The sequence below is a fragment of the Corvus cornix genome, chromosome 19, assembly GCF_000738735.6.
Source record: "Corvus cornix cornix isolate S_Up_H32 chromosome 19, ASM73873v5, whole genome shotgun sequence".
Lineage (NCBI taxonomy): Eukaryota > Metazoa > Chordata > Aves > Passeriformes > Corvidae > Corvus > Corvus cornix.
This window is the reverse complement of record NC_046348.1, coordinates 4,134,725-4,150,533: the sequence shown is the minus strand read 5'-3', so window position 1 is coordinate 4,150,533 and position 15,809 is coordinate 4,134,725. Positions and strand designations below refer to the sequence as shown.

The 15,809-nt window shown below is 50.6% G+C and overlaps 2 protein-coding genes across 2 annotated transcripts; both read right to left on the bottom strand.

Moving 5' to 3' along the window:
* Positions 1-28: 28 nt before the first annotated feature.
* LOC104691121 (complement C1q binding protein) lies at positions 29-4,414 on the bottom strand. The gene is made up of 6 exons (XM_039563115.1): positions 4,183-4,414; positions 3,438-3,588; positions 2,966-3,053; positions 2,266-2,361; positions 1,500-1,622; positions 29-453 (listed from the first exon to the last, which is right to left on the bottom strand). The coding sequence occupies exons 1-6, from the start codon at positions 4,412-4,414 to the stop codon at positions 304-306; spliced, it is 840 nt and encodes a 279-aa protein (XP_039419049.1). The 3' UTR covers positions 29-303.
* Positions 4,415-5,779: 1,365 nt separating this feature from the next.
* On the bottom strand, positions 5,780-15,758 carry DHX33 (DEAH-box helicase 33). Its single transcript, XM_010402516.4, is given in 13 exon segments — positions 5,780-6,295; positions 6,971-7,057; positions 7,826-8,029; positions 8,576-8,703; positions 8,993-9,081; positions 9,467-9,626; positions 10,010-10,121; positions 10,816-11,001; positions 11,455-11,625; positions 12,284-12,511; positions 13,669-13,829; positions 14,542-14,836; positions 14,838-15,758. Coding segments are annotated over 13 exon segments (2,178 nt in total). The 5' UTR covers positions 14,886-15,758; the 3' UTR covers positions 5,780-5,986.
* Between the last annotated feature and the right edge of the window lie 51 nt (positions 15,759-15,809).

Genomic DNA, 15,809 nt, shown 5'->3' with positions numbered 1-15,809 from the left:
CAGGAAGAAGAGAAAACACCCTTTTCAGTGATATGTTGAACAGTTTTTATTCTCCACATTCATTCTTAATTGTACAAAACCTCCCATGCAGGGCAAGGCAATTCTGGCTCGTAGCGTCAGAGAACTTGATTGGGGCTGCGCCATCACTACACATCCCAAATCCAAGTGAGAATCCTCATTCTCCCATTCTCCACCTTCCAAGTTACTTATTCCCTGTATCCACTGTGAAGATATATTTGGGTATTGCTGGATGAAGCAGCACTGTGGAATACCCACACTTGAAGCTAAGTTTCCTAGCCTGACCTACTGACATTTGACAAAGCTTTTAAGGTCTTCAAGGAATTTAATGTACTCCTGGTGCTCCAGGGCAGTGCTGAGCTCTATTAACTCATCAGCAAAGGTGTTGTCCACTCCTCGGTCAGCCAGGAAATCCATTAAGTGATCGTAGAGAGCCTGGAGCAAGGAACAGAAAACTTTCTTAGTGGAACACACCTGGATAAAATGGCCCCTGGCAACTGGCACTTCCTCACAGGAAAATCAGGCCCAGCTCCCACAGGCGGGCAGGTCTGACCTTGGGTGAAACATTGGAATGGAAAGGACCATGGAACAGGTCATAAAAACCCAAACCCAACACTACAAACGCGCTGCACCCTGGAGATGATCCCCAGACTGTGGGAGTCCCCAGGGCAAGTCTGTCAAGGATGACACAGGCCAAGCTCTGCCCATCCCCTCTACCCAGGGGTGAACTGTTAAACACTTTGGAAAGGTATCTGATGTACAGGTTTGTTTGAAAGGCTTAAATCTGTTACAGTCACAAACTTTGCTTTTTCCTTTTCATACACATTTTTAATTAATTCCCTGTCTTAGGACAGAGAGAGGAAAAAAAGAATAATCAGTGTAGCATGTTCTACAGCACACTGAGCAATTTTAACATGAATGCTTCTCAAGGGGATACACTCTAGGACTTACTCCTACATTCAGTTTTAAACATATGACAGCCTCAAACTAAAAACTGAAGCTTCTGAAAGCCTGGCATTGAAAATATAAGAGAAGAACACGGATTCTTGTGCCTATTTTTAGTGTTACAACTGTAACAGACCTGGAAAACCAGGACACAATGTATTTTATCAGCTACCACACTCAGATGCCTTTATCTACACATGGTATCTGATAAGCTACATTGTTAAACACACAGATCAAAAGATGGTTAACAAGTGTCAAAGCATCTCCAGAGTGCGATTCCCCGCTGGGAAATCAGCCTGCAAAACCTGGAAAGGAAGAAGTTCCACCTGTCTGTCCTGATTCCTGGTGATGCCACCAACACTGCACGACCCTGGGACCAGGAAACAGCCTCGGTCTGCAGCAGAACCACCAGCTCAGAGGCAGAGCAGGGGCAATTGCTGTCTCAGACATCCAGACAGGTCTAATTCCCAAGCCAGGAGCAGAGGGACAGCCAGGTGAGGTGAGCTGAGCTGTCTGTGGCTTTTAGCAGCACCTACCCAGTCAAGGGAATCCGTGTTGAGGGTGTAGTTGGTGTCCTTCCAGTCAGCTTCTCCCGTGGGCTGGAAGCTGACCTCCCGAATTGTGAAAATATCACTTTCTTCCTCTCCTTCATGTCCAATCTGAGACAGGAAAACAGATGCAAGACATGCAGTTAGCTCCAATTAGTGGGCAGACTCAGCCAGCTCATCCCCAGGCTGGGAATACCTCAGGAAAAGCCCCGAGGCCAGACAAGCTGTGCCTCTCCCCTCTCAACACGTGCCTGTGAGGACAAGCACGGACATGCGCAGAACACAGGAAATCCTCTAGGGTTGTGCTGCCAGAAGGCACCTGATGTAAATCAGCAGCCTGAATTTTAAAAATATATAAAAAACCTCTTCTCTGTGTTTCTAAATATGTCTTCCCATGTCTGCCTCACTGTTGTCAGCCAGGAGTGGCTGTTAAACATCTCTTAACATTTACAGAATAAACCACAAATAGTGTGAGCAAAAGCTCTCAATTTTATTTTCTCCCCTCCTTTTTTTAATCCCTACTTCTCTACTGTAATTCTATAAACAGCCCAATAAGCAGCTGATCAGAAATTCCAGGGCAGGATGTGAGGAATGCCATGGAACATTTCCTCCCCACTGTTCTTGCGAACATAAAGCCTTTTTTTTGTGATTAAGAAAAAGAAGGAAATAAGAGAAGACTGGATATTGTGCAGATTCAGAAAAGCAAGAGATTACAAAGAGCAGTTAAATCCAACAGGGGCACAGTGATACTCACCTCATCTTCAGGGTAATGGCAGTCAAGCACAAGGGTCTGTTTTGTATCATCTTTTATTACTTCCACAACAAAGTTTGGAGTTGATGTAAGTTCAGGCTAAATAAGAGAACAGTTGCATCAGCACTGGAATCTGAACAGCAGCCAAAGCAATCACAGCACAGCCCAGCAACACAGCCCATCCAGCACCTTCCTCTATCCCAGATTGCTCCAAGCCCCGTCCAACCTGGTCTTGGACACTTCCAGAGATGGGGCAGCCACAGCTGCTCCGGGTACCCTGTGCCAGGGACTCCCCACCCTCACAGGGAACAATCTCTCCCAGTATCCAATCCAGCCCCACTCCCTGTCAGTTAAAAGCCATCCCCCCTTAACCTGTCACTCCATTCCCTTGTCCAAAGTTTCCCTCTCCCAGTCTCCTGTAGCCCCTTTTGGTACTAGAAAGTGCTAGAAAGTCTCAGAATTCCTCTAATTTCTCCTCATAGACCCCTCCCACCCTGCTCTGCCTTTCTGCAGCAGAGAGGAAGGTCACACCCAGGGGACAGGCAGCCCTGGAAAAACTGCATTTTGTGACTTAATGCTCCCAACTATCAAGTAAAGGTGAGAAAAAGCCCCAACACTTGAGAGCAAGGCTCCAGCTTCCCTAAGGCAAGATTCCAACTTCCCTCTGTGTCACCAACATTAACGCACATCAAGGCTAAGTTACCTCCTGCTCATCAGGCTTCTGCTGTTCCTGCGTGTCTTCTTCAGCCGAGGGTGGAATGCTGTTATTGATGTTGAATGTTACCGTTATCCTGCAGAAGAAACAGAAACAATTCGTTTGAACACAGCCAAAAAATGCCCATCAAAATGCGTCTTTTAAGCCCTCATTCAGAATTCACAGTGTGAACAAAACCAGGTGCTGCAGTTAAAGACACACCTGAGAGAAGCTGCTCCCTCCAAGTTCTCTCACTTCTTCAATTTTTACTGAACTGTTATTTTTAAAGCAGGAAGACCATGTGAAACTTTGTAACACAACACACAGTAACAAACTGCAGTGAAAAAAGTGCCTTTGGCCCAAAGTGGTAAAATAAAGAGCCTCTGCCCCGTGTAGTTTGGGGCATGAGCACATGGAGAAGCCTGGTCACTGAGACCCACCCACCCTCGGGTGCTGGGGACCCTTCCCAGACCCCACTTACTTCTCCCCCGCGATCTTCCGCACCAGCTTGGCCTCCGTGCCATGGACCTCCAGCTCCCACCCCCCGGACACCTTGGGCAGGGACTTGTGCTTCTGGATCTTCTTCTCCTCCTTGATCTCATCTGTCAGGAACTGCGCAAAGGCTTTGTCTCCTGGCAAGGAAAGAAAACAGGGTTAGGGAAGGGGAGGGTGAGGGGAGGAATCAAGGAAAAGGGGAGGTAAGGAAAGGGAGGTAAGTTCAGGGAAAGGGGTGTTGGTGAAAGGAGGGTTGGAAAACAACAAAAGGATAGTTAGGGAAAGGGGGGTAAGAAAAGAGGAGAGTAAGAAAAGGTGAGGTAAGAAAACGGAGGGTTAAGGAAAGGGGGGGTGGGGTTAAAGGAAGGAGGGGTAGGAAAAGGTGGTTCGGGAAAACGGTGGTTTGAAAAAAAGGGGGTTAGGGAAAGGGGGTTTGGGGAAAAGGGAGTTGTGAAAAAGGGGGTAGAGAAGGCAGTGTAGAGGAAAAGGGGCTTAGGGGATGACGGAATTTAGGGAAATAGGTGGTATAAGGAAAACGGGGATTAGGGAAAGGTGGAGTTGTCTTAGGGAAAGAGAGGGTTAGGGAAAGAGAGGGGAGTAGAAAAAGCCCCCCGCCCCACGTGCTTCCCAGGACGGAGGGGGGTGCAGCGCCCGTGCCCGCCCCGCGCCCTCTCAAGGGCGGCCCCGCTCCGTCCCCTCTCCCCGCTCCTTCCCCGCAGGTCCCCGCTCACCCTCGGTGTGCAGACCGCCGCACCCGCAGGACACGCGGCCGGCCGAGCCCCGCCGCGGCCGCAGCAGCGCCGTCCGCCCCGCGCCGCCGCCCAGCTGCCACAGCGAGCGCGCCAGGGCCGGCGCGGCGGCGGGGGCCGGCAGGAGGGCGCGGGGGGACGCGGAGCTGAGCGGGCGGCGCGGAGGGCGCAGCGCGGCGGCGGCGGCGGAGCGCAGGGAGCGGGCGAGCAGCATCGTGCGGGACGCGGCGGCGGGCGAGCACTGCCCGCCCCGGAACCGCGCTCCGCTTCCGGCCCCGGCGGGCCCCGCGCGGGCCCCGCGGCCGCGGGTTCGAGTCCCGGCCCCGGCAGGACGGAGAGTGTCAACGGGGTGCCTGGTTCCTCGGATTCCTGACTCTGGAATGGGCAGGGATGGCATGGACAGAGCACCAGTACCGGCCCCTTCGCGGGTGAAGGCAGAAAGGGAGCTTTAGGAATGTGGGAGAGAGGCACAGGTTTTATCCCAGACATCATCCCACTCCTAATTATGAATCGGGGGGATGGGGAAGCAGAGATTAAATGATTTACTAAGAATCGGTTTGTTAGGAGCAATGCATACCGCTTGCCCAACACTTATTGTGCCTACCAAAGCAGGATGAGAAGATACGAGACTATTGATAAAGGGAAGGAATCTTGACCAAAGATCCTGTTTTTAACCTAAAGCTAACTCAAACCAGTCTTGGAAGTTTGGATTTGGGCCAGGGACATAAAGAGCATGCACAGGGAAGAAAGGTGAAAAGGAAGACCCTTTACTTCATCTGAGGAAGACTCTTATTTCATCTCGGAGACCCCTGCCCACGACCACCAGACGACACTGCACAAGCTAACGTGGATGTAAACGACTTTTGGGCTCATTGTAATACGAGGCGAGGCTAGGGCGGCTAGGTAATGAATATGTATAGATGTGTTGAGAAACTCAATGAATATGGAACTTGTAACCCGATAAATACCAGGCTGAATGCAGCTATCGGCACGCATGACTTTGGAGGAATTATCCCCCATGCATCCCGGCGCTGGAATAAACATACTACTTCACCGGAATAAGTAGTAGTGGAGTCTTTCCCGCTCATCAATTAGGACTGCCAGTGTTCAGGCCAGAGCATGGCGGTCTCAGAAAAAGAAAAAATGAATGTTTGGGTTTTTTTTTTTTTTTTTGCTCCTTGAGCAATGGGTATTTTAGAGAAAAGACTGACTAAGGCAATGTTTCCTGGCAGCAACCCTTCCCTTTGTCCAAAAGCTGGCACTAGTGCCCAGTATTGAGAAGCACAGAAGGCCCATTCGCTGCTCACTGCCAGGCTGGACAAGGAGAGCATCCACAGCACCCCATTAGATTGATACCACCCCATCAAAGGACCGGAATTCTAACTCCCAACTCCACGCAGGTGTCTGAGCACTGCACATGTAAATGGCAGAGTCCACTCTGCACAAGAAGCACAGGTTCACCGTGCCACCTACGCAAATCTTTAAACCCAGACTCCTGACAACAAACACACTTCCATGAGAACTGAAAACACCAGTCCCATGATTATTTGTTCTGTACCTCACAAAACAACACGCAAAATTTGGATTTTCACCATCACTTCTTTATTCTGGAAGAAAACATACAAATCCAATCTCAATAAATACCCATCCCCTTCCTTAAGCACACGTAAATTACCCTGCCTATATAAAATGTGGTTATACATACATTCATTATAAAAACCTTTAAAAAATAAGTCTTTTAAGGTGAAGCTGAACCCCCTGAGCCAGCTGCTCCAACATCCACGGGTCAGCTCTTGGCCGTCCGGAGCTTCCTGCGGAAGTAGTCGGGCGCGGCCTCGTGCAGCCACTCTGCGTCCACCACGCACAGGTCGCGCATGTAGCACTTGTTGGTGCGCAGCAGCCCGTTGTACACCACGCAGGCCGGCTTGCACTGGAACAGCACCGAGGACGGGTGGATGGCCACCACCTGGTGCGAGTCCACGGTGCCGTAGGAGCCGTCGGGCCGCAGCTCGGCCGCGTTCATGAACAGGCTGTGAGCCAGGCAGCGCCGGACGCTCGCGGTGTCCCCGCGCGAGGACTCGAGCGGCATCGACAGCTGGGAGACACGGGAGTGAGCAAGCACAACCTGCACCCTCGGGGGGGGACAGCCCTGTTTCAGTGGGCTCTCTTCAGGAATCCTGGGGGATTTTCCTGTGTCAGAATGCCTGGGGCCCACTGGGAATTCAGCTCGAGTGGATGCTAGGCTGACCCAGACTAAGAGCCAATAAAAGGGATGGTCACTCTCCTTCTGGAAATGAGTTTTAGGCCAACCAGCATTCACAAATGATACCCCAGACTGCCAGGGGTTCAGCAGCAGCTCCTAAGCTGTGCCCAGCAGGAACAGCGCTGAGGGGAAGCTGCTGCCACACTGAATGCCTGACTCCATGAAGAAGCCAGCCAGCACAGGTTGCCGAGGCTGACAGCACTCTGTGGCACACACAGCACAGTCCCACCTGCACTAGAGCAGGAGAAACCCTTGGCAAAACCTGTCCCCTCCCTGAGAAGCCTTCTCAGAGGTTCCCATTTCTCCTTGACCCACTAAGCCCTGCAGCTTTCAGATTTTGGGATGTAACTGCACAGTCAGGAATTTTACCCAGCTATTTATAGGAAACTGAAAACAACCCCACATTTCCTCACTCCCAGGACTTGGCGCGCAGTAACATCAGTTTGGGGGACAAATAGGAAAATACCAACAGGTGAAACAGAGAAATAGAATATGGCAGCAAGTTACCTTTACACAAATGTCCCTGAGCTGAGCTCTGACTTCTGCCATCAGCTTCATGTTCCTGCCGTTGATAAAGTTCTCTCTGCACCATCCCTGCAGCAGAGACACCAGTAGTTGGAAGGGGATATTTCTTCACCCCAGGAGCATGACAGCCTTTGGATACCATGAAAAGCAGAATCCCCCTTACTACCTGCCTCAGAGAAAAGGTGCTGACCCCTTTCCTGGTCATATTTCTATCCCTCTTTACTCATAACTTATGACTAGCTTCCCCCCCCCGCAGTGCTAAGAAACAACATGTGGTGGTTCTTTTCCCCCCTCAGAGTTATTCTGCAAGGCCACCATGTGCTGCAGAACAGCATTTGCTATCCCACAGGTGGTGAAAGCAAATCAGGTAAGAATGACAGGTGCTGCAAGGAATGGGGTGCATGACTCCACAGATCCACAAATCTATCTGAGGGGTTCACAGGGTAGGATAAATTCAAATCTGTTTTTACATATGTTCAGTGTTTTTCCAATGAATCCTGTCACAGAGCATGTCCAGGTATTTACCATCAAGTCTCAACACTCTCCCACTCCCCTCCTGTTTCCAGATGGAACCAGGGAAGGAAGAGACCTGGCTGTGACTACAGAACTGGCCCCACAGAGTTTTGATGACCAGCTTTGCTAGAGCTTTCTGTAGGAACCTTTGTTACCTGAACTTCCTTCCATTCCCCAGTTGCAGAGGATGAGCCCTCCTTTCTCCCGGTGCTGGAGGATGCCTGTGGCACCAGCCACGGAAGATGCAGGTGTCACTCTGCTCTCTGCTAAAAAACTCCTCACCCCATGAGCTCAGACAGCCATGGCACCCTCAGATCATCCCACCTTGTGCCCGTTGACGTTCTTGTAGGCCCTGTACACGTTGAGCAGGGTCAGATGATCCCCCTCACTGGAGATGAATTTCTTCCTGACAGCCTGCACCTCATCCCGCTGGGCAGGGGGGTTGTGCAGGACACTGTCCACTGATAACAGGGACACGATGGTCAGGATCTCCTCTGCACAGTGGAACCTGGGGGACACGAGGATGGCCTGCACAGACACAACAAAACTCATCTTTGGTCCACCAAATCCACTTCATCTTTCTGCTCCCTGGCAGCCCAGGAACTTGACCAAACATTGCTTAGGACAATCTCACAAACATCTGGGCCTAGGAACAGCTGTGAATCCTCCACTGGGCTCACCAAGCACCTTTAACAGCAGCTGCCAGGCTCCTTCCTGGGACTGACCAGTGCATAACCAGTACAAACACCGTGACTGACACCAACTACAGCAACGAAGACATCATGGACCTGCTAAACCATCCTGAACATTGCAAGGAAATTTGCCTTGTTCACCTTCAGAGGTGCCAGAGGAAATAAACTGTCTTTTAAAAAACTTTCCTGAATTAAACAACAAATGACAAGCAATCCAGCACAAGGGCAGTAAATTATGTACATTAATGTACAGCAAATATACCAGTACAGCTGCAAACACCCCAAATTTCACACCTTGTTTAAGGAGTTTCAAAGAGAAACACCAATGCTACAGAGGTGAGTACATGAGATTAAAAAAAGTTAAATTTTCTGCAGTTTTTACCTTGGAGAACTTTGGATCCAGTGGAAAGGCTGCCATTTTCTTTCCCAGGGGGGTCAGGACAAGCTGACCTTCCTTTTGTGTCACAGCTCCCAGCAGGTCCAGCTGGTCAATTGCTGCTTGAATAGCATCTGCCAAAACAAGGACATTGGGCTGTGAGGCCTTCTGCCTCCCACTGAGGGATGTGAAGGATCAGCTGGTTCCATCACTGCTTCCCTCCCCTGGCCAGAGGGACAAACACTTTCCATTTAGAGAAATCAGGGTCCCAAAATGTGGTTTATCCTCCTCTATCCAGGAGAACAAGCACCTTTCCCAATTTATTCCAGCTTCCCTTGGCAATCAGGGCACACCTTCATGTGCTTTATGACTCAAGACTGCTCCCAGCTCTTTTTCCCCAAGGCTGCCTTTGTAGCCACTTACCAGGAGATGGTTTGGACATGAAGTCAAAGGTGAGCACGTTGGGAATTTTCAGGGCCAGGAGCTGAAGCACCACACTGGCCAGGTTACACCTGTGTAGGCAGAAAAAACAACTGACCTAGCTCTCTTCTTCTATTTTATTCTCTTTTTCATAGAAGCTGAGATAGAGACTCAGAGCTGTGCTGCAGCTTGACAGAGACTGGCCTGATGCTGCTGGTGAAGCCTTACTTAAACCAGGAAGAGGCAAGTCCAAGATTTGGAGGACAGTCAGGAGAACTATTGCCTTATGTGTTTAGAGACTCAGTGCCCAACTGTCCACCCTGAGCAAAGGTTTCCCAGTTTTTCTGTTTAGTCCCCGCACTTCCATTTTTCTTAAGTCACCCCGTCAGCCCCTAGATCCAGTTCTGCTGCTCAGTTCTTCCCACAGCTCCAGCTGTACAAGGGGTGTGGCAAGGAGTGTGAAGCTTCTGTCCTCACCTCTGTATCTCAGGTGTTGTCATTTCATCGAATTTCTCGAAGTCCTCCTCGGTGTAGAGCCGGTAGCAGATCCCGCTCTCCTGTCTCCCTGCCCTCCCCGTGCGCTGCCAAGCCTGGGCCTTGGACACCTGCTGCACTGCCAGCACTTCCAGGCCAGTGTCTGGGCATGGAAAAGCATCACCTCAGTCAGTGCCTGTGTCAGGCACAGCTTTGGAAAACACGGAGCATTAACAGTAAGAATTCCCAGGGTTTGCCATTCAAATACGGCTCAGAGCTCACTTGGTTCAGCACCCTGAAGCACAGCGAACTATCCATGCTGTGCCCATGAAGAGAAGATTCACATTGGACAGATTTTTACCCCCTCATGGCTGATACTCAAAAAAACCCATAAAAGCACCACCAAACCCCACACCCAAAACCTGGGACATTAATTCAAACACCACAGAGGGTGTCTGAAATCCTCATTCAGTGGGGCTTATGGCCTCCAGTAACTTTTACAAACCCAACCCAATCTTGGCCCTGTTCCTCCTCAGAATTCCTCACCAGGGCTGTACTTCTTGGCTTTGACCATGCCTGTGTCCACAACAAATTTTATCCCCGCAATGGTGATGGAGGTTTCTGCGATGTTGGTGGAGAGGATCACTTTGCGACAGCCCTGGGAGGAAGGACAAATCAAACCCAGGCCAAGGTCGCCCCAGAGCAGCTGCAACACAGAAATTCTGCTGCTTTTGGCCAGAGTGGGCCAAGCCCTGCCCCACATCGTGAGCACACACTGTGCTTCCTATGCCAGCTCTCAGAAACTAAGGTAATCTCCAGTTTCTAATCAGCTTCTAAAACGTGCCTGCAGTTGCAACAAAATACACCACCAGACCAGCTGTTCTCAAAATATCTTTCAACAATTTTGGTTTCATTTCTGGCACAACATTTGAGTTCTTATTTATCTGCTGAGTAGGTACGAAAGAGCCTGAGGCAGCATAAATTCTTTTTCTTATGACCGTGACAAACATTCCCAGGGTTTCAACTTTCTTAGTATTTCCTCCATTAGCTGCTGTAGCTTTTTTGTGACATGGACAAAAAATTCCTATGAAATGGGAGAAATTTCAATTCCTGTGCCCTTTTCACTCCCTCTAATCCTTCCTTCTTTTTATGATCCCACGTGACTTACTGCATACATCTGTTAAAACCACCACAGTTGCACTGTCTTATATCACACTGGAACCACTCAGCCTAAAGCCAATGGAGACTATTGCTGACTATCAGTACAGGCTGCTTTAGCCCCCTAAATTCCACATTCCAAAGATTCATGGAAGCAAACAAACTGCTCCTGCTCACCCATCCCATCCCCTCACCTCAGGGGTAGGTTTGAAGGCACGGAGCTGTTGGGAGTGGGGCAGAGAAGCATAAAGGGGCAGCACTGTCATCCGTGGGCAGCCCTCAGGCAGATGCTGGGCAACATCTCGACAGGTTTTGGTCATTGCTTCAATTTCTTCCTGACCAGTCAGGAACACCAGGATGTCCTGGCATGCAGGAGCTTCCTGGAGCCAGAGGAAAAAGCAGGTTAGGAGGGTTTGGATAGGAAAGGAGAACTGAGATGGTAATGAGATGTGGCCCTGGCATCAAGTCAGTGAAGCAGGCAAAGAAGAAAAGACACACATGTTGTGCAAGGTATGCAACAGCCAGAATTCCGACTGGATTCACCAGAAGGGACAGGCAGAGAGAGCCAGCAAGCACCCAGGCACAGAGAACTCAGGTGAGGGGAACATTCAGGTTTTAAGCATGAGTTGACATTACAGAGCTTTGCTTAGCAGCCTCCTTTCAGCTCCAGCCTGAGTACAGGACCCAAATCCCAACAGCAGCAGCAACTTCAAAGTACTAAATGCAGTTTAATGAAACAAGACAACAATCCTGGTGTTTGGCAGCCAAACATCCAGGCACAAAACACCAATCCCTGGCCCCAGAGGGACACAAGCCTGGCCAGACCCCCATACCTGGTGGATTTGGAAGATGGACACCAGTGCTGCCTGCAGGTAGTCGCTCTGCTGCTCCTTGGTGTAGAAGATCTCAATGGGATGCTGCCGGCCTTCCAGATAGATGACAGGAGCTCCACTGAAATACTGGGAGAACAGGTCAACATCCATCGTGGCTGACATGATGATCACCTTTAATGGGAGCACAGGATGGGTCAGCACTGCAGCTTCCGTCCAGCTGGACACTGACAAGTCAGGACCAGCCAAAAGTCAGCTTCTGGATCCTGAGAATCATGCTCAGAACAGCTCACAGAGTTTGGGACAGAAGAGAGTGATTTCCCCTCGTTAAAGCCATCAGCTTTTTAATACAAGCAGAAAGTGGTGGTGGTGTGGAATGAGACCATGCAAGGACCCTGCCAGGCCCCTCCAGCAAAGCCAACGTGCTTTCACACAAATTCCTGACATGTCCACCCATTCCATGTGCCCTTCCTGGGAATGAGCATGTCCCACAGCTGTCCCACCAGCCACAGCTCCTGCACCCAGAGTGCTCTCAGCAGCAGTGCCAAAACCTCCCCAGCACTCTGTCTAGTCTAGAGCTCACACCCAAGGGGCTTTTATGGAAAAAAGGTATCAAGGAGGTAACAGATACCTTGTTTGGAGGCGTCGTATCAGGCCCCCACATCACAAGTTGGGCAGACACCCTTAACTATTCAGTTTAAAGAGACTTTTTAGGAACAGAAAAATGGTCAAGGCTGAAAATTCCAAACACTTTGGAAGGCCCCAGGAGATGCTCAGAGCACTCAGAGCCCAGCCCCACCCCGCCCTTCGCTGCCATCCCAGATGAACACACTTTCAGTGGCCGCAGGCCTCGTTCCTTTCGCTTCTTTTGGGCAGCTTTGACCACTCCGAAGAGCACATCAGTGTGGATGGTCCTCTCGTGGGCCTCGTCCAGGATGACCACGCTGTACTTGTGCAGCAGAGGGTCCCCGATGGCCTCGCGCAGCAGCATCCCGTCTGTCAGGAACCGGATCCTGGTCTCGGCACACGAACAATCATCGAAGCGCACCGTGTAGCCAACCTGGGGAAGGGATCACACAGGGATTATGGGCCACAAACACTGGCATTCCTCACTGCCATCGTGCCACAAGAAAGGACTACAAAGCCCCTGGTCACTGCATCGGACAGAGCCAAGCAGAAGTGCAGGGAAGCTCTGGAAAGCAGAGCAGTTTATTGCTGTCTGTGAGCAGGTCATCTTCCAAATTTAACCAGCCACCCAGAGGATACTCTCAACGTCTCTAGTTGGCTTCTTCCTAACTAGAAGTTCATCACAAATGCCCCCCAAGTTTCCTTTCCTTCCTCCCTCTGCTAGAAATGATTCCAGGCTCCCCAAAGATTTTATGCAGGGGAAGTCTTTCTCCTCTGCTTTTCTCCCACAGACCTGCAGAGATTCAGCACTCTGCTCTCCTTCACAGTGACTTCTGATATAAGGAGCAATGGAAGAGAACACAATATTTTTTAGTTTGATTCATGAATCGGTATTTTTTCTAATGGAAGAACCCAGATAATAATCAAGAAGTACAATACCACAGGGACAGACCATGCCCACCCTGTCATGAGGCAGGTAAAGAGCCATTTTTCTCCATTCATTTAATTACAGAATCACAGAATATCCTGAGCTGGAAGGAACCCACAGGGATCATTAAGTCCCAATCCCTGGCCCTGCACAGACACCCCAACAATCCCACCCTGTGCCTGGCAGCGCTGCCCAAAAGCTCCTGGAGCTCTGGCAGCCCCGGGCAGTGCCCATTCCCTGGGGAGCCTGGGCAGTGCCACAGCACCCTCTGGGGGAAGAACCTTTCCCTGATATCCAACCTAGACCTCCCCTGACACAGGGGACTCCAGACATTCCCTCAGGTCCTGTCCCTGGTCACAAGAGAGCAGAAATTGGAACTGCCCCTCAGGAGGAAGCTGCAGACCCTGGTGAGGTTTGGCCAAATTCTCCACTTCTCCAGCCATTCCTATTATGTGGTCCCTCCTGACCATTCACCATCTTTGTGTCACTCCTTTGAGCACTCTCTAACAGCTTTACATCCCTGTTATACTGTGGCACCCAAAACTAATTATGAAATTAAAACTATCATCCCTGAGGCTGGTTATTATCCTACCCATTAAAGCCTGATAGGGCCCCATCCCCACTGCAGCACGAAACCAGAATTCATGTGTACATCAACCTACCAGCCTCCCCAGCTCCGTCCTCTTCTCCTCAGCGACTCTGGCAGCCAGGGTGACAGCTGCCACCCTGCGGGGCTGGGTCACAGCGATGACACCAGGGTGGCCAATTCCTGCTTCGTACAGGTACTGAGGGAGCTGAGTGGTCTTCCCCGAGCCCGTTTCTCCTAAGGAACATCAAGGGAATAGGGTTTTTCCCCTCCACCTTTTATAGCATTGACAAACTCGGTTTTTTATGTTAACTTTTAGCCTTATTTCAGGATGGGGATGCTGAAGACAGGGAGAAAAATTCCCACTACAAAGCAGTGGCAGGTCAGAGACAAAACCCAGTGCTCTCCTCTTGCTGCTGGGCCACTCCTCTGCAGAGCTCCCTCTGCCCAGGTGCTCTCCAGCCACACTCTGGTTTAGAAACGTATTCCAGCCTCTCTGGAGGTGAAGTGTCTGTGGTGTGGCATTAATAGGAGTGAGATACAAAGCATTTTTTAATTTAATTCCAATAAATGCTAAGTCTTTAGACTACCAGGTGGAAAGTTGTATGTCTTCAGCTGCTGGCAGTCTGACAAAAAAGTTATTAGTTTGGACTCACAGAAAGCACAACAAAATCTGTGAAAAACCCTGAAAATGTAACTGAGGAGACTCTTCTGAAGAGGAGAGTTTTGCCATCTGGCTGTGACTAAACTCCAGGCAGATACCGAAAGGAGAGGGAAATAACTTCCGCCCGCTCCATAAAAACGAAGTCCCCAGCTGCCTTAACCAGCCAAAGCACAGAAATCACTACATTCCTAGTTCACCACATTTCAGATTTACACCCGGACCGTTTCTGGGCAGCTTTCCCCAGCCCACGCCGCTCGGTGGGACGCGGCCCGGCGCAGCACTCACCGATGAGGACGGCGCTGTCGAGGCGGCGGAGCCGGGCCAGCAGCGGCCCGCGGGCCCCGGCGATGGGCAGCGAGCGGCGCTGCACGTGTGCGGGCGGCGCGGCGCTCTGGGGCTGCGTGCCGGGGGGCGCCGCCTTGAACCGCTTGGCCGGAGGCCCCTCGCTGTCCTGAGCCATCGCCCGTCGCTGTCCGGTCCCGCGGGGGCTGTCCCGGGGCTCCGTCCGCTCCCGGCCCGGCCCGGCCCGTCGGGGCCGCGCTCCACGGGCTGCCCGGTGCAGTGATGACGGCACTGCGCGCCCGCTGCGCGGAGCATCCTGGGAGTTGTAGTCCCGACCCCAGCGCCATTTCCAGTGCTCCCGGTTCCGGGCACCCCTCGGAAAAATCCCGGACCCCAAACGGCAGCGAAATGCAGCCAAGGAGGGCAGAGAGCCGGCTGCAGGCAGGGCTGGGACATGTTCCCCTTCATGACTTGTCCCAATAACAAGCTACGGGAGGGTTCTCAAACACTGAACTAAAAGAACCCTCAAAAATAAGGTTTTGATCTAATTCCTGCCTCATAACCTATGCTGAAGCAACATTGTCCAAAACGCTTTCATTCTTGCTCTCTAGGAGCACTAAAAGCCTGCTCTAGGAACAATCAAAACCTCCCTCAAAAACAGACCAAAAAACCTGTAAAACCCCCAAAGCTCCCATAAGTTTTTATAACCTTTAACAGATAAAAATCCAGATACAAATTACCTCACACATTTTGTTTATCAGAATCTAACACACTGCTTGTGGACAAAGCATTTCCCCTGATTTCCCCACATATTCCTCTCCTGGACTATAAATTAAAAAAACTAAAACATGTAGCCAGTTTTTAAAAACAAAATCTGAAACGAGATATTCATGTGTCACGGGTGAGGCCATTCTCTAAAATTTCGAATGAAGATGCACCTTTAACTCTCTTTATCTATTATGATATAATCAATAAAAACCGACCCAGTACTTTCTATGGCAATTTAAGAACAACTGACCACGATGAGCTGAACTGAGCTCCCAACTCCTCTGTGGCCCCTCAGAGACATTTATAATCAATGTAGCTTTAAGCTAAGTCCCACTCAGCGTCACTGGCCTGCGTTGGACACAGCCCTCCCACAACAAATTTCATCCACAGACCACAGATTTCACATCCTGAGCAGACAATCCTGCGTCCTGCAGTTCGGAAACACTTGTGAAAAAAGCTTCAGTTATCCCTGTCTTTTCAAGGACTTGCTTTTTCCAGCCTCT